Raw genomic sequence first — 21,037 nt, 5'->3', positions numbered from 1 at the left:
CAAAGGGGGAATCGAAGGGTGACACGAGTAATTACAGACCAGTTAGTTTAACTTCTGTTCCGGGTAAAATAATGGAGTCACTGGTTAAAGATGCATTGCAGGATCATCTAGACAAGACTGCAGCAATAATTTAGACACAGCATGGGTTTGTTAAGGGAAAGTCTTGTCTGACAAATTTGATAGGATATTATGATGTGGTTACAAAGGAACTGGATGCAAAAAATAATTTTGATATCATATATTTGGATTTCAGGAAAGCTTTTGACACTGTTGCACATGGAACACTATTGTACAAATTGGAGCAGAATGGTATTAAGGGTAAGTTGCTACAATGGATAAAAAGATGATTGAGTGGGAGAAGACAGAGGGTGGTAATTAATGGGTGCTGCTCTTCGTGGACTAATGTTATTAGAAGGGTCCCACAGGGTTCGGTGTTGGGTCCTCTGTTGTTTTGTATATTTATCAATGATATTGATGAAGGTATATCAGGCTTAGTGTCGAAGTTTGCAGATGATACAAAGGTTGGCAGGGTTGTTAATGACAGTAATGGCAGTGTGCTACTGCAAAAGGATCTAGATAATTTGGGCATATGGGCTAAGAAGTGGCAACTGAAGTTTAACCTTGACAAATGCAAAGTACTGCATATGGGTAGAAGTAACCCCAGAGAAACGTACCAACTGTGTGATACTACACTTGAGGTGGTAGAAAATGAAAAAGACCTGGGAATAATTGTGCAGTCAGATATGAAGTTTTCTGAGCAATGCAGACAGGCTGCCAGGGCAGGTCATGGGGTTTTGTCAATGATATATAGGAATTTTACTAGCAGGGAGGAGGAGGAGGTGATTGTCCCTCTGTATAAGGCAATGGTCAGGCCGCGCCTTGAGTACTGCGTACAGGTCTGGAGGCCTCATTTTAGGAAGGATGTAGATTTACTTGAGCGTGTACAGAGAAGGGCAACAAAATTGATGAGGGGAATGAAGGGATCCTCTTACCAAGAGAGGCTTAAGTTCTGCAAATTGCAGTGGCTGGAGACTAGGCACCTGCGCAGTGATCTGATTGAGGTGTATAAGGCCTTGAATGGGTTGAGCACGCTGAAATCTGATGGGATCCTTCCACTTGTTCAGATCACGAACCTAAGGGGGCATAAATTCAAATTAAGAAAAGGCAGAGGTAGAATAGATGTGCGGAAATTTGCCTTTAGCCAGCGGGTGGTTAATTGCTGGAACAAACTTCCATCTGTCGTTGTGGAAGTTGATAGGTTAAATAAATTTAAGGAGGAACTGGACAGGCATTTGGAGGGAATGGTGTGATTTTTTTTTTTTTTTTTTTGGCTGATGCTGCATAAGCTCATACACTTGCTTTCTTGCATCACATGCCACTACTACTACTACTAATTTGTTAAGTCTGTCTTTCAGCGACCCACCACCTGTTATTAGGTACAAGGTGGTCATCAATGGATAAAACCAATTTTTGATTTTTTTATTAACAGCAATGAACATATCTTCTATAAATTGCCATGTAGTATGTTTCACTATTTTTCCATATTGTCATAAACCTTGTTCAGAGATTGAATTTTTCCAGTTTTATATCTAACACAGAGTAACATTCTATGTCAAAAATTATGGTTGGCAACCCTTTCTTTAAATTAGAAACCATTCCTCTGTATGCCAGATATGGAATACAAAGGAATACAACCAGAAATGACCTGTAATGCATTTATAGAAGTTGTTTAGCAGCATCTATGGGTAACCACAATCATTAATCTTTGCAATGATAACAATTTTGCTTTTATCTTTACATGAGTTACTCTGGAAATCTAAACTGCTGCCACAAATGATACTTTATAGTATAATACCAAAGTTTTCTGCCTTATGCCCCAATCTGATCTGGAAAGACAAATCACTTTAGCAGTAAATTTTTTAATTTTATCAACAAGCCTCTTGATGTGAGGAATGAACAAGAATTTGTCATCAAGTAAAAGTACTAAATATTTATTTTGTTATACATATGGTATTTGCACATTATCAATTTTAATTGTAGGTGGCCTATTATAATCTAATTTGTGGTTGAAGATCATTATCTTGATTTTGGTTTCTGAAATTTTTAGTTTGTTGGTTTTAGACTATTTCTGTAGCTCATCTAAGACCCCTTTTCTGTTGGTTTCCAAAATAAGTCTCGATTTCCCTGGAATACATAACACAAGGTAATCTGCATAGGTAATTTTAATGCAGCCCTGATTTTCTTTGATAAGCCATTGGTCTTATACATAATTCCAGAGGAGAGGCCCAAGTACAGAACCCTGTGGGCATCCTCAGTAAATAAATTTTGAAAACACTGCATTGTGAAATTATTTTAATTTCCTGTTCCTGAAGTATGATCTTACAACTTGATATGTATACTTGTGACAAGTATACATATTAGGTTAGCAAATTGTGACAATTTGCTAACCTAAGAGAACATTAGCATTAGTAGAGGCATATAATGCAAGAAAGCAAGCTTATGCAGCATCAGTCAAAAAAACCACTCCCATTTCACCCCCTCCATTCGTTCCAAATACCTGTCCAGCTCAGCCTTAAATTTATTTAGGCTATCAACTTCCACAACAAAAGATTGAAGTCTGTCCACCAACAAACCAACCAACTACCTGCTGTAGTTGGTTGGTTTGTTGTTCGCCTGTAGCCTGCTGGCTACAGGCGAACTTCCACACATCTATCCTACAACTGTCTTTCCTCAATTTGTATCTATGCCCCCTCAGGTGATTATTCTAAGCAAGAGGAAGAATCCCATCAGCATTGAGTATGCTCAAACCATTCAAGGCTTTATACACCTCAATCAGATCACCTCGCAGGTGTCTAGTCTCCAGACATTGTAATCTGAAAAACTTAAGCCTTTCTTTGTAAGAGCAACCCTTTGTTCCATTCACTAATCTTATTGCCCTTCTCTGTATTCGTTCCAACAGCTCTACATCCTTCTAAAAATGAGGTCTCCAGACCTGTATATGGTACTCAAGATGTGCCCTGATCATTGCCTTCTCCCTACTAGAGAAATTCCTGTATATCATTGACAAGACACCATTAGCTACTCTTGAAGACCATCTGCACTGCTCAGAAAATTTCATATCTGCCTGCACAATTACCCCCAGGTCCTTTTCATTCTCTACCAATGTCAGTGTAGTACCACAGAGTTGATACGTTACTCTGGGATTACTGCTTCCCATATGTAGTACTTTACATTTGTCCATGTTAAACTTCATTTGCCACCTCTCAGCCCATTTGCTCAACTTTTCTAGATCCTGTTGCAGCAGCGTGCTGTCATTAGCGTCCTTAACAACTCTGCAACCTTTGTATCGTCTGCAAACTTGGACATTCACCTTGATATACCATCATCAATATCATTTATAAATACAGAAAACAACAATGGACCCAACACTGAACCCCGAGGGACTCCACTAATAACATTAGTCCACGATTAAAATTATCAAGCGACTCGGAAGCCTATGGCAGATATAAGCTAGTCTGTAATCAGGTGACAAAGGAGGTTAGGCAGGCGAAGGCAGATTACGAGAAATCTTTGGCAAAGGATGCTAAGAAAAACAGCAAGGATTTCTTTACTTATATAAACTCTAAAAGGAAGGGGATGAATCTGATTGGTCCACTTGACATCGATGGTTCGACTGTTGATGATCCTGCTCAGATAGCAAACAAACTGAATGAGTATTTTACATCTACATTCACACATGAGGAATTATTAAGGTTTGAAAATGGCAGAAGGTTATCAAATTGTAGCAGGATACTTAATGATTTTGTAATAACTGAAAGCAAAGTGGAGGAGAAATTGTTGAAGTTAAATATAAGAAAAGCACCTGGGGTGAATGGGATCTATCCAGTTATATTAAAGGAGGCGGCAAAGCAACTAGGCAAACACTTAGCCATAATTATGAGAGCATCCTTGGACTCAGGAGAGGTTCCCATGGATTGGAGATGTGCAAATGTATCCCCAATTCACAAAGGGGGATCTAAGGGTGACACGAGTAATTACAGACCAGTTAGTTTAACTTCCGTTCCGGGCAATATAATGGAGTCACTGGTTAAAGATGCTTTTTTTTTTTTTTTTTTTTTTTGATTTGGTAGTTGTTGGCGCATCGGCTTCTGTGGCCATATTGCACCTCCCAAGGTTTTTGCAGTACTTTGATCCAAGCCCGAAGCGGGAATCGAACCCGCGACCTTTGGGTTGCCGGGCAGGTACTTTACCCACTCGGCTAGCCCGGTCGGCCTAAAGATGCATTGCAGGATCATCTAGACAAGACTGCAGCAATAATTTAGACACAGCATGGGTTTGTTAAGGGAAAGTCTTGTCTGACAAATTTGATAGGATATTATGATGTGGTTACAAAGGAACTGGATGCAAAAAATAATTTTGATATCATATATTTGGATTTCAGCAAAAGCTTTTGACACTGTTGCGCATGGAAGACTATTGTACAAATTGGAGCAGAATGGTATTAAGGGTAAGTTGCTACAATGGATAAAAGGATGGTTAAGTGGGAGAAGACAGAGGGTGGTAATTAATGGGTGCTGCTCTTCTTGGACTAATGTTATTAGTGGAGTCCCACAGGGTTCGGTGTTAGGTCCACTGTTGTTTTGTATATTTATCAATGATATTGATGAAGGTATATCAGGCTTAATGTCAAAGTTCGCAGATGATACAAAGGTTGCCAGGGTTGTTAATGACAGTAATGGCAGTGTGCTACTGCAGCAGGATCTAGATAATTTGGGCAGATGGGCTAAGAAGTGGCAACTGAAGTTTAACCTTGACAAATGCAAAGTACTGCATATGGGTAGAAGTAACCCCAGAGAAATGTACCAACTGTGTGGTACTACACTTAAGGTGGTAGAAAATGAAAAAGACCTGGGAGTAATTGTGCAGTCAGATATGAAGTTTTCTGAGCAATGCCGACAGGCTGCCAGGGCAGGTCATAGGGTTTTGTCAATGATATATAGGAATTTTGCTAGCAGGGAAAAGGAGGTGATTATCCCTCTGTATAAGGCAATTATTATTATTATTATTATTATTATTATTATTAGCTATATGGTGCAAGGAAGCCTGAGGCTTATGCTGCACCAGCCAAAAAAAAAAAAAAAATTCCCAAATTACCCTGAGAGAGAGAGAGAGAGAGAGAGAGAGAGAGAGAGAGAGAGAGAGAGAGAGAAAAGTAGAAGGGAATCACCAAGAAAGAGAAGAATGATGATATCCAGCTCAGGACCCTGGGTGTGCCAAGCCCATACTAACCAGATGTGAGCCCCCAGGGTTAATTATCTTCAACAATTTCTGTCAGTTATTAAAAAACGTTTAACTCACTACCATAGTTTAATACATCTCTGGTATTCCCCTCCATAAATAACTCCTCATGTGTAAATGTAGAGGCAAAAATACTCATTCAGTTTGTTAGCTACCTGAGCAGGATCATCAACAGATGAACCATCGATATCAAGTGGAACAATCTAATTCATTCCCTTCCTTCTAGAGTTTACATAAGTAAAGAACTCATTGATAAGAGTTCTTTACTTATGTAAACTTGGCAAAGGATGCTTTACTTATAAAGCATCCTCTGCCTGCCTAAACATAAAGCATCCTTTGCCAAAGATTTCTCGTAACCTGCCTAAACTCCTTTGTGACTTGATTACAGACCAGCTTATATCTTCCCTAGGCTTCTAGGTTGCCTGTTAATTTATATGCATCCCACGCACTTTTCTTCTCTGCCAAATGTCTCATTAGTTCGTCTGACATTCATTTAGGCCAAAATTTGCTATTGTTAACAACATCATCAGTTGGTTGCACTGTATAGAATTTAAAAACAGTCTCAGATCTCCGTAGTCACCTTTACGAAAACAGAAATCCTTCCTTTTCCCCCTGACGGTAGTTACCTCTGAGTAAATCCCATATCAGCAGACTGTGATAGTGGCTCCTTTATCTGCAGATTCTTAATGCATAAAAAATGACTACTGATAATCAAACATGCCGCTTTAGAAAACAATCATCCAATAAATCCACAAACGTCTTGCTAGGGTGTGAATAACCAACCCACAAGTTCCAGTCAACTCATATCTGGTGAGTATGGCCCTGGCACACCTAGAGCTGGATGTCATCATTCCTCTTATCTTGGTGATTCCTTTCTTCTTCTGACACACACCTCTCACTTTTTTTTTTTTTTTTTGGCTGGTGCAGCAAAAGTCGCAGGAGTCCTTGCACCATACTGCTAATTATAATAATAATATCTGGGGAATTAAAATTCCCCATTATAAGACAATCTGATTTACTGACCAACTCTTTCTATGTACAGCTGTTCATTATACTCATCAGAGTCATTAGGCCTATAGCACACTTCTACTCTCAATTTTGCTTTCCTAGTGCTTATGTCACACCAAACTGACTCAACACTGCACTGTCCACTCATGTCAACTGGATGCACTTCCTTAGATTTCATGTGTTTCTTAACTAACAGCATAACCCCTTCTCCCTTCCTGTACATATTGTACTCCCCAAATTCAAATTCTGCATTTCTTATTTCTGTGTGACACCATGTCTCTGATATCTCAACAATATCTGCCCTTGATGTTTTAACCAGCACTTCACATTTTATTTATTACACTCCTAGCATTGGTGTACATGCAAGTATACGTGCACGTGTTCTTATTCTTAGCTACAATTACACAGCCCATGTATTTACTTGTTCCCCAACGACTCCCAGCAGTCTCTGAAATCCCTGGCACCATGTTTTCCAGGCTGCTGCTCATTCCAATAGAAGCAGTGCAAGAATCACTTTCACTTCTGCCAGTGGCTACTGTTAATCTATTATTATTAGCCATATGGTGCAAGGAAGCCCGAGGCTTATGCTGCAAAAACCAAATTTCTGCGTTACCCTGAGAGAGAGAGAGAGAGAGAGAGAGAGAGAGAGAGAGAGAGAGAGAGAGAGAGAGAGAGAGAGAGAGAGAGAGAAATCAGAAATAGAAGGGAATCACCAAGAAAGCAAGAAAGAGAAGAATGATGATATCCAGCTCAGGACCCTGGATTTGCCAAGTCCATACTCACCAGATGTGAGCCCCTAGTCCGCACATCCACCCCAAGCTAGTAGTTTTCCGACCCACCTACTGCCTCGATAGCATAAGGAAACATTCTTACACCCTTTCTATTTAAATGTATCCCATCCCTGAAAAAGCAGTCTCTCCTGTTAACAAGCACAGACCAGGCTGAAAAACATTCTACCTCATTAGCCTTTCACAATCTCTCCGGGGCCAAATTGATTGGCAATGATCTCATTGTATACTCCCCCTCCTATCGTGTCTGGGTAGAATCGCAGACACCTTCAAATTAAACCCTAACTCAAGGCTTTTTTTCAACATTGACTTGTACTTGCTAAATAATTCTGCTGTTCTCCTATTCTTAATATCATTGGTGCAAACGTGTACAACATCACCTTTTGTGCCCTTAAACAATGATATCTGCTCTGCAATGTCATCAACTTTTGCCCCTGGCAGACATACCTTGGTCCTGTTCCACCTATCCTTTTTGCACAATATATTCCTAGTTTCCCTGACAATAGAGTCACCGACAACAACTAGTTCCTGTGAGACCAGCGCATTCTGCCTTGGCGCTCTGTTGCCTGATGTTCAAGTGCAAGCTCTGGCGTTGATGTGGGCAGCTGAGAGCTTGATGGGCCCCTCAATTTAAGTCCTTCAAGGGCATCTACCCTGTTCTTCAAGTTCTCAAAAAGCCCTTAACACTGAGTTGGTGCCCATTTCCTCACACTCCTTACATCAAGCACACACAAAGACATTCCCCTTGGCAATATCATGTCTCGTTCATGATTGCTCCACAAACATCAAACAAGCAGTACATTTCAAAAGGCTGTGATTCAGAGGACAATCCCCCCCCCAGGCCCCCTTGAGCCACAGCACTCCCACTACCCGAGCCTTTTGCTTTGCTGCTCTGTTCCAAGGCATAATTTCGATTCAATTTTAATACAATTCAAATATAAATTTAATACAATTAAAAATATTACACTAAACTTCTATTCCAATGCAGTAATAATGCTATACAGTAAACCCTCACTCATCTGGAGTAGTGAAGCAAAAGATAGCCCTAAAAGACAAAAGAAAAAAAAAACCTCAGAACACAAAATAAATGGAAAATTTAATGATATAGGTGGACCGGATGAAAATATATTTAAAAAATATCACCGTAGAGCCTTATTTAAAAACTATAAAAAGAGAATAAATTTATCCATCGATAGAAGGATAAATGTTTTGTCATTTTATATATTTATGAGGTGGCACTAGCATTGCATGCCAACACATTTCATCGTTGCTGTGGATGTTGTTGTTATTTGATTTTTAGGAGCATTAGCAATTAAGGCCATATTGCTCCGGGGATATGCAGTGGTCATTCGCTGACCTTTCCGCATCCTCCATATTTGGTGGTCACGGGCTCGAATCCCGGTCTAATCAAGAAGCGTGTGTTATGCACTGCTGCTCCTGCCCATCTGGCTACGGAGGTGCCTTTGTTGCTGTGGATGCCACTGAAATTCATCTTCTCCCAGCAACACTTCTTTTGGCTTTTTTTTAACATCTGTCTATTTGATAGACTGCTTTTATCACTTGTCACATTGAATTTTAAAGGAAATGTCTTGATTCTTTTTGTTTTTTAATATCTGATACAGCTTGTTGGCCGATACCAAATTCTTCAGCAATTTTTTATTTCCAGAAACACCATTTTTCAGTTCTATCACTTTGAGCTTGCATTGTTCTATCACTTGCGCTACCACATTGAGATTGACTTGATAAATCCACGACAGCCATAGCCACATCTTCAACACGATAGGAGTCCACTCGTTTTCGACCTCTACCTGGTTGACCACCAAGATGTCCTGTTAATTCAAATTTCGCAGTCATTTTGCAGACAGCACAAACAGTCACAGGTCCACCCCACGCCTTATGCACTTCTGATGCCGGAATTATCTGATAGTTGCAGCTGCACTGTTCTGATAGTACAGCTTCACTAATAGGGCCTTTTCCTGCAACGTTATTGGCATTGCTGCTGTAGTGCAGGCAAACATCTACAAACAAGAACTCGGCAAACAAGAGAGTGCTTTGCTTTTATACAGTAGAGTAGAGCTGAGTAGTGGTGCAATAACTTACGATTACGCAAATAACGTAAGTTATTTGCATAATCGTAACTAAGATAGTTACACGCCATACAGTGACAAATTTTGTAACTTTTTTTTTTTTTTAAATAAATGGCGAGTGCATTCTTTATTGTACCTGTTGTCCAAATTTCTCTTCAATACGAGCCTCAGAACTCGCTCCAGAGCCCTCTACATAGGGATACTTTAATTTTAACAACCCTGTATATATTTCAGTGTAGAGTTTTATCTCCTTTCGAATTACGTTATATTAATTTTGTGTCTCCTATCAAGTTTAAGTTATATGTACTAAGTTAAAACATTACGTTTGTAAAATCGAAGTATTTATAATATATAATAAAACTATCTATTGCCACCCACGTGGTTCGAACTCTCATGCTAGCGAACACAATCTATGCCAAATCACCGATTCTAAAAGCTCTACTAATATTATTATTGTCGTACGTTATGTCTACGTGACAAGTTAAATTATTAAAACACGTAAGCAGTGCTATAATTTATAATCCTCTACTAACACTGTTTATACTGCTACAAGTTACGCCGAAACTTCCAATATCTGCTATACCAATACGAAAAACAATGGCATTCCCGTGCCACTGTCGATACAATGTCGCCAGGGCAGAATCGACTGTGGTTTTCTATGCAATTACAAGGCCAAGTAATGAATAAATGCACCAAATTAATCAAAAAAATCACAAAAAATACTATACTAATAAATTTAAATCAAAAATATTAATTTAAAATCAATAAATAATAAAAAAGTCGACTTAGCGGCTTTGAACACGAACGGCTCCCGTATCAGTCCACTTGAAGAGCCAAAATATCATGGCCAAGAAACAGAAGAGATGCAAGCAGATGAGCGTAGGACAAGGAGCAATTAACCATTGAGGCCACACTTACAGAAATCCTACAAAAAGTGCCGCAACCTGTACATGGCCTATGGCCTACATCGACTACTGCAAGGCGTTCAACTCTATGCCTCGTAGCTGACTAACAGAGATGCTGAAGATCCACAAAGTCAACCCGACAGTGACAAACTTCCTAGAAGCAACCATGGCAAAATGGAATACCACAATCAAGGTCAAAAACACCACAACCAGACTGATCGCCATCAGAAGAAGAATCTTTCAGGGAGATGTCTTGAGCCCACTGTGGCTCTGTTTAACACTCAAGCTACTACCCACCATGCTCAACAACAGCAAGTCAGGCCACGTCTTGAGTACTGCGTACAGGTCTGGAGGCCTCATTTTAGGAAGGATGTAGATTTACTTGAGCGTGTACAGAGAAGGGCAATAAGATTGGTGAGGGGAATGAAGGGATCCTCTTACCAAGAGAGGCTTAAGTTCTGCAAATTGCAGTGTCTGGAGACTAGGCACCTGCGCGGTGATCTGATTGAGGTGTATAAAGCCTTGAATGGGTTGAGCACGCTGAATTCTGATGGGATCCTTCCACTTGTTCAGATTACGAACCTAAGGGGGCATAAATTCAAATTAAGAAAAGACAGATGTAGATTAGATGTGCGGAAATTTGCCTTTAGCCAGCGGGTGGTTAATTGCTGGAACAAACTTCCATCTGTCGTTGTGGAAGTTGATAGATTCAATAAATTTAAGGAAGAACTGGACAGGCATTTGGAGAGAATGGTGTGATTTATTTTTATTTTTTTTTTGGCTGATGCTGCATAAGCTCATACACTTTCTTTCTTGCATCAAATGCCACTGCTGCTACTACTATGATGAGCAGTGTCCATTGATTACCACTCTGTCTTCTCCCACTCAACCATCCCTTTATCCATAGCAGCAATTTGTCTCCAATGCAACACTGCTCCAATTTGTGCAGCAGTCTTCCATGTGCAACAGTATCAAAAGCCTTTCTAAGATCCAAATATATGATATCAAAGTTATTCCCTGCATCCAGTTCCTTTGTGACCACATCATAGTATCCAATCAAATTGGTCAAGCAAGACTTTCCCTTAACAAAATCATGCTGTGTCCGAGATATAACTGAAGTCTTGTCTAGATAATCCTGCAGTGCTTCCTTAACCAGTGCCTCCATTAATTTTCCTGGAACAGAAGTGAAACTAACAGGTCTATAATTACTTGTCACCTTTTGATCCTCCTTTGTGAATTGGGGGTCACATTTGCACATCTCCAGTCCATGGGCACCTCCACTGAGCAAGGAAGCTCTCATAATTATGGCTAAGGGTTTGCTTACTTCCTTTGCTGCCTCCTTTAATATAACTGGATAGATCCCATCCAACCCAGGTACCTTTTTTATATTTATCTTCAACAATTTCTCCTCCACTTTCCTCTCAGTTATTACAAAATCATCTAGCTCACTGCCAGTTTAATTCACCTTTGGCATTCCCCTCCCTGAATAACTCCTCATGTGTGAATGTAGATGTAAAATACTCACTTAATTTGTTAGCCACCTGAGAAGGATCATCAACAGTTGAACCATCAATATCCAGTGGATCAATCTGATTCATCCCTTTCCTTCTAGAGTTTACACAGGTAAAGAACTCTTTGCTGTTTTTCTTTGCATCCTTTGCCAAAGATTTCTCATAATCTGCCTTTGCCTGCCTAATCTCCTTTGTGACTTGGTTAGAGAGCAGCTTATATCTATCATAGGCTTACATGTCACCCATTAATTTATATGTATCCCATGCATTTTTCTTCACTGCCATATGTCTCATTAGTTCTCAGACATTCATTTATGCTTAACCTCGAACAATATTTCTTAGTTGGTATGTAAAGCATAGTAGCTTCCAAGACAAATTCTTTGAATGCCTCCCATTTAGAATTTTCTGTTGGTAACATCATCAGTTGGTCCCACCATATAGATTTTATGGTGGGACCAACCCTACCTTTACCCCTAATGGTAGTTACCTATTTGAGTAAATCCCACTTCAGCACACTGTGATCTCTGCCACCTAGCAGTTCCTTTATCTGCAGATTCTTAATGCATGAAGAATCACTACTGATAATCAGATCAAGAGTATTACTCCCTCTAGTTGCCACTCGAACATGCTGATGTAGAAAACAATCATTCAATAAATCCACAAAAGCCTTGCTAGTGTGTGAGTGACCAACCCACAAATTCCAGTCAATATCTGGGATATTAAAATCCCCCATTATAAGACTCTGTGATTTACCGGCCCACTCTTATTTCCCTGTACAGTTTCTTATTATACTCATCAGAGTCATTAGGCCTATAACACACTCCTATTCTCAATTTTGATCTCCCAATGCTTATGTCACACCAAACTGACAAAACACTGCACTGTCCAGCAATTTCGACTGGTTTCATCTCTTTGGATTTTATGTGTTTCTTAACTAATTGTATAACTCCTCCTCCCTTCCTATCCTGTCTATCCTTCCTGTACACATTGTACTCCCCAAATTCCAGTTTAGCAGTTTTCGACCCACTTAACACTGCCTCGATAGCATCAGCAAATATTCCTGCACCCTTTTCTATTTAAGTGTATCCCATCCTGTAGAAGCAGTCTCTAATGTTAAGTACAGGCTGAAAAAAATTCAACCCAGTGAGCCTTGCACAATCTTTCTAGGGCCGAATTGATCGACAAGGCTTTCATTATATACTCCCTCCTATTGTGTTTGGGCAGAATTGCAGACACTTTCAATTCAACCCTAATTCATGCTTTTTTTCAACAGTGCTGAAACAACAACAGTTTTTTTCAACCTGCATTTGTTAAATAATTCCACCGGTCTCCTACTCTTAATATCATTAGTGCCAACGTGCACAACAATATCACCTTTTGTGCCCTTAAAAGATGATATCGTTCTACAATGTCATCAACCTTTGCCCCTGGCAGACATACCCTGGTCCTGTTCCCCGTTTCCCTGACAATGGAGTCATCAACAACTACTAGTTACTGTGAGACCAGTGCATTCTGCCTTGCGGGTTGCCGCTGTGTTGTGTAATGATCAAGTGCAAGCTCTGGCATTGATGTGGGTAGCTGAGAGCTTGATGGGCCCCTCAATTTAGATTCTTCGGGGGCATCCACCCTGTCCTTCAAGCTTTCATATAGGCCCATAACAACGCTGAGTTGTCGCTTGATTTCCTCACACTTCTTATATCGCACACACACAACACACAAAGACATTCCCCTTAGCAATATCATGTCCCATACCTGATTGCTCCACAAACATCAAGCAAGCAGTGCATTTTAAAAGGCTGTAATTCAGAGGGCAACTGTCCCCCTCAATTCTCCCCTGAGCCACAGCACTCCCATTAGCTTGAGCCTTTTGCTTTGCTGCTCTGGTCTGAGTCATGATTTTGATTCAATTTCAGTACAAAATTATAACCCTAAACTTATATCCCAACACAGTTATAACACTATATATCTAAATATATTTTTTTCAGTATCGAGTATTATCTCCGACCTTCGTTATATAACTTTTTTATCAAGTTATATATTAATTAATAATGTTACATTTGTAAAATCTAAGTCGTTATATGTATTTAGTTAAAAAGTACAATTTAATTGACAATGAAGTTTAACAAGATTGATAAATTTTACTGATTAATTGATAATTATATACTATACTAAGCTAATGCTATCTAGTACGGGATATAACGTTGTATCGTATAATAATGAGGCAAGTTACAAATGGTAAATCTACGGACACTTAAGTATTAATTAACTTCCAAAATCTTGTTGTCTCAATTGAGAATAAACCAAGGATCTTGACTAGGTCTATAAGCTACTTATAGAAAATAATTTAATATAACAATTAGTCAGTAAAGCGGCTAAATATAGCTAAAAACTTTCCATTCGCCGGAGCTGCAAAACTTGTAAAACACGTGGATTGGATACCTTAACGATACTAAGTAATAACCTACAAAATCTCTATCCAAGTTAAAATTTAAACTAAGTACTGTAACTAGGAATATAAAGCTGCTCTAGAAAATAAGTTAATATGCCAATTTAAGTTAATAAAACAGAAAAAAACTTCTCTATTTTCTGGAGTTGTATAAACTTCGCCTGCAGTTACCTGAGGGCACACTCCCACCAAAGTGAGTCAAAGCATCCTCGAAGTCAATGAAGATGACCATCACGTACTTCTTAGCAGAGGTTTTATTTTTATGGACGAAAAACCGCGTAAATTATGAAATTAGTATTGGCAGTTACAAATAATGCAAAAAAGCAAGCTTATATAGCATCAGCCGAACAAAAAATCTCATTTCACCTATCCATCCCTTCCAGTAGTTTGTATAGTTCTTCCTTCAATTTATTCAAACTATCCACTTCCACAAAAACGGATGGAAGCCTGTTCCATCAGTCAACCACCCACTAGCTGAAGGCAAACTTCCACACATCTATTCTTCAACCAACCTTCCTCAATTTGAATTTATGTCCCTTCACGTGCATAGTCTGAATAAGAGGAAAAATCCCATCAGAATTCAGCTTGCTCACTCCATTCAAAGCCCTAAACACCTCAATCAGATTGCCTTGCAGGTGCCTAGTCTCCAGATGATACAGTTTGCAGAACTGAAGTCTTTCTTGGTAAGAGCACCTATTTATTCCCTTCACCAGTCTTCGTTGCCAGTTTCTGTACCCCTGGTGATCAGCTCTAAAAATCCATTCTAAAATGAGGTCTTCAGACCTTTGTGAAATACTCAAGATGTAGCCTGATCATTGCCTTATACAATGGAATAATGACCTCCTTATCCCTGCTAGCAAAATTCCTGTATATCATTGACAGAACCACAGGTGCTGTCCTGACAGACTGTCTGCGCTGCTCAGAGAACTTCATATCTGACTGCACGATCTTTACCACCAGGTCTTTAATTTTCCACTACCCTGAGTGTAGTACCACACAGTTATATGGGAATCTAGGGAATTACAGCTACCCACATGCAGTACAATCAGGCCTTGTATAGCTGTGTTCTTAGAAACCCTCGTGCAATGCAAAATCGTGCAATATAAATAACAGGCCCTATGAGAAAAATAGGGTTAGGTGCCGACCACCCAAGATTGAACACACATTTGTAACCAAACACAATAAATAATCAAAATAAAATACTTACATATTTTATTACGATTATTACATAATAAAATATTGCTAATGCTTTTTCTTCTAACGTAAGCAAACTTGTTCTTTGATCTTCTATCCAAACAGATGACAGCCATTCTATCTCTTCCAGTTCTTTGTCTTGATCCAATGGATTTTGTTACACTTTGAGTTGTTCCTGCTATGAAAGTTGTTTTTATTTTCTCTGCATTCTTTCTAATTCTCGGCATTGCCTCATTTAGGCTTGTAGCATGTGCAATATCACATGTTCTTTCATTTCGCTCAAAGCGTTCCACAATTTCATATTTTTTCTCTATTGACAGAGATGGACTGACCATAAGACTTACCAGGAAAACCCTGGTGGGCCGGAGGCCAAAAGACGATGGAAGCCAGTGTGATTTTGGCCATAAACGCTAGTATGAGGCCACTGCAAATTTTCCCAAGTAAGAATTTTTGACCCAGCCTGCCTCTGTCTATCGATATTGCTTTTGTTTTTCTCTCTAAATCTGTAGTGTCTTCCCCAGGATGCTTCCTTTTCACACCTTTTAAGTATTTTACTCATTTTAGGGAATAAAGCACAATTACAAAATGAGGAGGCACGCTTAATACAAATAAACAAAGCTGCGTGCGGGTAGCAACTGAATAAACAACACCGTAAAGGCAGAGACACACTATTAACACCCCAAACTTTACTAAAGCAGGGGTTCACATCTGGTGAGTATGGCTTGGCACACCCAGGATCCTGAGCTGGATATCATCATTCTTCTCTTTTTTGGTGATTCTCTCTCTCTCTCTCTCTCTCTCTCTCTCTCTCTCTCTCTCTCTCAGAGTAATTCGGGAATATTTTTTTTTGGGTGGTGCAGTATAAGCCTCAGGCTTCCTTGCACCATATAGCTAATAATAATAAGCACATTTCTGGAGATCACTACCATAAAACTAAAAAAAATTTCCAGTTACGTTTCTGCTAGTGGAATCTGTTATAAACTGGTAGTAAGCTCGATCTAACTGCATTTGCGATTATACCGATAGCTGGAATTGTGTGGGTTTTTATGTTATTATGGTGAAATGTGTTTCCTGTTCAGCAATATAAAAAACATAAATACATTTTCAGAATCTTATCTTCATTCCTATTGTTTTGCGTTCAGTTGGGGTGACTCCACATTCGACTGCCATTTCTTGTAAACACAAAGGTGAGTCATGCATAAGCAAATTCGGTTTGTGTTATATATGATATCGTTCCCTTATTTGTAAATCACGTATGATCAAATTCGTGTAGTGTAAACACATGTTATACGAGGACTGACTGTACTTTGCATTTGTCAATGTTAAACCTCAATTGCATTTCTCAACACAGCTGCCTAATTTTTCTAGATCTTGTTGAAGTAGGATACCGTGATTACTGTCATTAGCCACCCTGCCAACCTTCATATCATTTGCAGACTTAGACATTAAACCTGATATAACTTAATCAATATCATTAATAAATGCGGAAAACAACAATGGGCCTACCACTGAACCCTGGGGAACTTCACTGATAACATTTGTCAAGGATGAGCGGTGTCTGTTAATAATAACTCTCCCTGTTCTCTCCCTCAACCATTTCTTTATCCACAGCAGTAACTTGCTGTTAATGCTACACTGCTCCAATTAATCCTGATATCATGTACAGCAGTACATGATATCAGGATTAATTTTTGTCAGGGAATGACAACCGCATATCCCCGGAGCAATATGGCCTTAGTTGCTAATGCTCCTAAAACCCAAATAACAACAACAACATGGGGACCTCAAATGAATCCAAGGATGCTCTAATAATTATGGGTACAGGTCTGCTTACCTTCCTTGCTGCCCTTAATATAATTGGATAGATTTCATCCATCCCAGGTGCCTTTCTTACATTTAACTTTAGCAATTTCTCTTCCACTTTCCTTGCAGTTATTACAATCTTTTAGCTCTACTGGTAGAGTTTGATAAACATCTGGAAACCACTCCCCTGTGAATGTAGATACAAAATACTTATTTAGCTTGTCAGCAACTGGAGCAGGTTTGTCAACAGTAGTTATGTCAATATCAAGTGGATCTGAGTAATTCATCCCCTTCTTTCTAGTGTTTACACAAGAAAAGGATTCTTTTTGCTATTTTTCTTTGCATCCTTTATATTTTATATCTACCATAGGCTTCTACATCATCTGATAATTTATATGCATCTTATGCAATTTTTATTCTCTGTACAAGTCTCAATAGTTCATGGGACGTCCATTTAGGTCTATGATTTGAACAATATTTCTTAGTTGGTATGAAAAGCCCAGTAGCATCTATGATTACAGCCAGGCCTCATATAATGCGAGTTAAATAGCAGTAACAGTTTTTCAGTTACTGCTATTTGAAAAAAGTATACCATTGTTCACTTTACACGATGCAAATTTCCAGTTAATGCAATATTTTTTTACTTAATAGTTGAAAAAGATTTGAATTGCGTGCTAAGCTTACTGTGTGTCGGACGGGGCAATAAAGAAGCGTTTGCCCGCTGCCTGCCTCAGTGTGTTCTATTAGCCATCGGAAGCAGATGTGTTACTTCTTTGTCTCCCGCTAATAAAGTCACGTGCAGACTTGCAGTTAAAAATTCTAATAAAAAATTTTTAATTTTTAAATGAGCTAGATGAAAATGTTACTGCAAAAGAGATATTGATAAAAGAACTAGATGAAATCTTTCATATTGCAGAGAACCTCAAACAAGAGGTTTGAGGTTCTCTACAATATTTATTTTGCCATGGCCTAGAGAAGATTGTCAGCTATTGGAAATTGATTGATGAAAAAAAGAAAGTCAACACTGTTAAAACGACTCTTTAAATATTTCCATAACAAATGGTTTCTTCATTGTGTATTTTTTTTTTTTTTGCAATAGACATTTAATTATATAATAATTTTCATTATCTCTTACATGGTATGCAGTTATAAAGTTATTTGCAGCATATTTTTAAAATTCTTTATGTACAGTTCTGAAAGTCATGGACCAATTATAATTTTTTCCATTGATTATTATATTCGATTAACGCATTTCCATTTTGCGTGATATGCTCATGGGACAAATTAATCACGTAAATTGAGTCCAGCCTGTATTTTATTGAATGCTTCCCATCTAGGATTTGCTGTTGGTAACATCATCAGGTGGTCCCACTGTACAGAATTTAAAAACTGTCTAGGACCACTGTAGTCACCTTTACAAAAGTAAAAACCCTTCCCTTTTCCCCTGATGGTAGTTATATATCTTTAAGTAAATTCCACATCAGTACACTATGATCACTGCCACCTGGCAGTTTCTTTATCTGCAGATTCTTATTGCATGAATAATCACTGCTGATAATCAGATCAAGAATATTACTCCCTCTGGTTGCCTCTCGAACATGCTGCTGTAGAAAACAATCATCCAACTCACAACTTCCAGTCTATATCTGGGAAGTTAAAATCCCCTACTGGCCCACTCTATTTCTCTCTATGGTTATTCATTGTACTCATCAGCATCATTAGGCCTGTAACAGACTCCTACTCTCATTTTTGCTTTTTCAGTGATTGTCACACCAAACTGACTCAACATTACACTGGCCACTCGTGTCAACTGGATGCAGTGCCTTAGATTTTATGTGCTTTTTAACTAAGAGCGTAACTGCTCCCCACCCTTCCCTCCTGTGTATCCTTTATCAAGAATTAATTTGACTAAATTTCCCGGTTTGGACCTTGTGGAGAATGCAGCAATCGAAAAGTTCTTTCAGCTTTTTCAACAGATATTACCGAATGTTTTCAATAAATGTTTATTAGAGGGGATATTTCCAAATTTCTGGAAGACTGCCTTGTTAAGAATTATTCGTAAACTAGCTAAATCAGCAACTGACCCGAAAGCACATTGTCACATATGTCTCCTTGGTAATTCGATTTTAATTTGTCCAGCATTGTATACAATCATATAGTAATAAAGAAGTTCTTTAGAGGAAGTCCTTTTGAAGTTCTGTGTACAGTATTAAGTCACTTTTCCCTTCTTAAATCTTTTTCTTTTTTTTTTCTTGAACAAATGCACAGTTAACTGAGAACGATACAGAGCCTTCCTAGAAACATTTTCTTAAATTAATATTTATAATGATTCAACCTTCTACGTTAAAAAAACTTTCCTTACCTGGTTCAAGTTTGATAATTTTAACAGCCGAGAGTTCTCCCGTACTATGCCTTCGAGCCTGTTCCAAAAAAATAAAATAAATTAAGTAAATAATAAAAATAAACATACAAAGAAGTGATATGATTAGATATTCCTTTTAATTTGGTATATATGCATAAAGCTATTTCATTATTCAAAAAAAAAAAAAAAATTCTTATTAATACAAAAGTTTCCGGATATTTAATAGAATTCATATCTCTAATCATTTGCATCTCTCAGGGTTTGGTACTGGGCCACTTCCTGTTTATAGTATTTATTAACAATATCTATAAATGCACATCAAGCTTATAATACAAAGGTTGACACAGTGGTTAATGACAAGTATCAAGGCATACCACTCCAGCTAGACCTAGATAAATTAGGCAGATGGACTGAGAGGTGGTAGTTAAGATTTAACATTAGTAAATGCAAGGTAATCCCAGACTAACAATAATTAGATGGTACTACACTCATGGTGATGAAGAACAAAAGATACCTAGGGGCAACTGTATAGTCCAACATTAAGTTCTTTGAGCAGTACAAACAGGCTACTAGAACAGCTCGTGGAGCTCTGTCAATGATATACAGGAAATTTGTCAGGAGGATAAAGTGATTATCCCATTATATAATTCAATGGTTAAGCTGCATCCTGAGTACTGCGTACAGGTTTAGAAGTCTCATTTTAAGAAGTATGTGGAATGGGTGCAAAGGGGTGCTCTTATCATAAGGGACTTCAGTTATGCAAATTGCATTCTTGGAAATTAGGCACTGTGAGAAGTCCTAACCGAAGCGTTAAGCTTTAAACACTTTGTATTTGACTTGTTTTCAATATTTATTAACAATACAGATAAAGGCATATCAAGTTGAAGGGAGAATTTGCAGATGAGTGGATGCGAGAGTACCTGTGAACAGGCAAAATTTTTACAACTCCAGCAAATAGAGAAGTTTTTGCTTTTTTATTGACTTAAATTGGCATAGTAATTTATTTTTTAGAGTTGCTTTATATTCCGAGTAACCATACTTTAGTTTAAATTGAATTTAGATAGAGATTTTGTAGGTTATTACTCAGTATCGGTAAGGGTATCTTATCCATGCATAGACAAGTTTTGCAGCTCCCGCGAACGAAAAGTTTTGGGAGAAGACAGAGAGTGGTAATCAATGGACACTGCTCTTCATGTACTAATGTTATTAGTGGAGTCCCTCAGGGTTCAGTGTTGGGTCCATTGTTGTTTTCTGTATTTATAAATGATATTGATGATGGTATATCAGGCTTAATATCCAAGTTTGCAGACAATACAAAGGTTGGCAGGGTTGTTAAGGACACTAATGACAGTACACTGCTGAAACAGGATCTAGAAAAGTTGAACAGATGGGCTGAGAGGTGGCAAATGAAGTTTAACATTGACAAATGTAAAGTACTATATATGGGAAGCAGTAATCCCAGAGTAACGTATCAACTCTGTGGTAAAAAAAATGACAGTGGTAGATAATGAAAAGGACCTGGGGGTAATTGTGCAGGCAGATATGAAGTTTTCTGAGCAGTGCAGAAGGTCTGCAAGAGTAGCTCATGGTGTCTTGCCAATGATATACAGGAATTTTTCTAGCAGGGATAAGGAG

General features: G+C 38.5%; 1 protein-coding gene across 3 annotated transcripts in view; it reads right to left on the bottom strand.

Moving 5' to 3' along the window:
* Positions 1 to 21,037, bottom strand: part of hppy (MAP4K3-like protein hppy) — a 394,076-nt gene that overhangs the window by 336,440 nt on the left and 36,599 nt on the right. For all 3 annotated transcript variants that reach the window (XM_090376708.1, XM_090376710.1, XM_090376709.1), the window contains exon 2: positions 19,403 to 19,460. In XM_090376708.1, the coding sequence (XP_090232834.1) occupies positions 19,403 to 19,460 (58 nt within the window). The remainder of the gene's footprint in view (positions 1 to 19,402; positions 19,461 to 21,037) is intronic.

The sequence above is a fragment of the Mastigoproctus giganteus genome, chromosome 6, assembly GCF_048544385.1.
Source record: "Mastigoproctus giganteus isolate SK-2022 chromosome 6, ASM4854438v1, whole genome shotgun sequence".
Lineage (NCBI taxonomy): Eukaryota > Metazoa > Arthropoda > Arachnida > Uropygi > Thelyphonidae > Mastigoproctus > Mastigoproctus giganteus.
The sequence above is the reverse complement of the archived record's forward strand: the minus strand, read 5'-3'. Positions and strand labels throughout refer to the sequence as shown.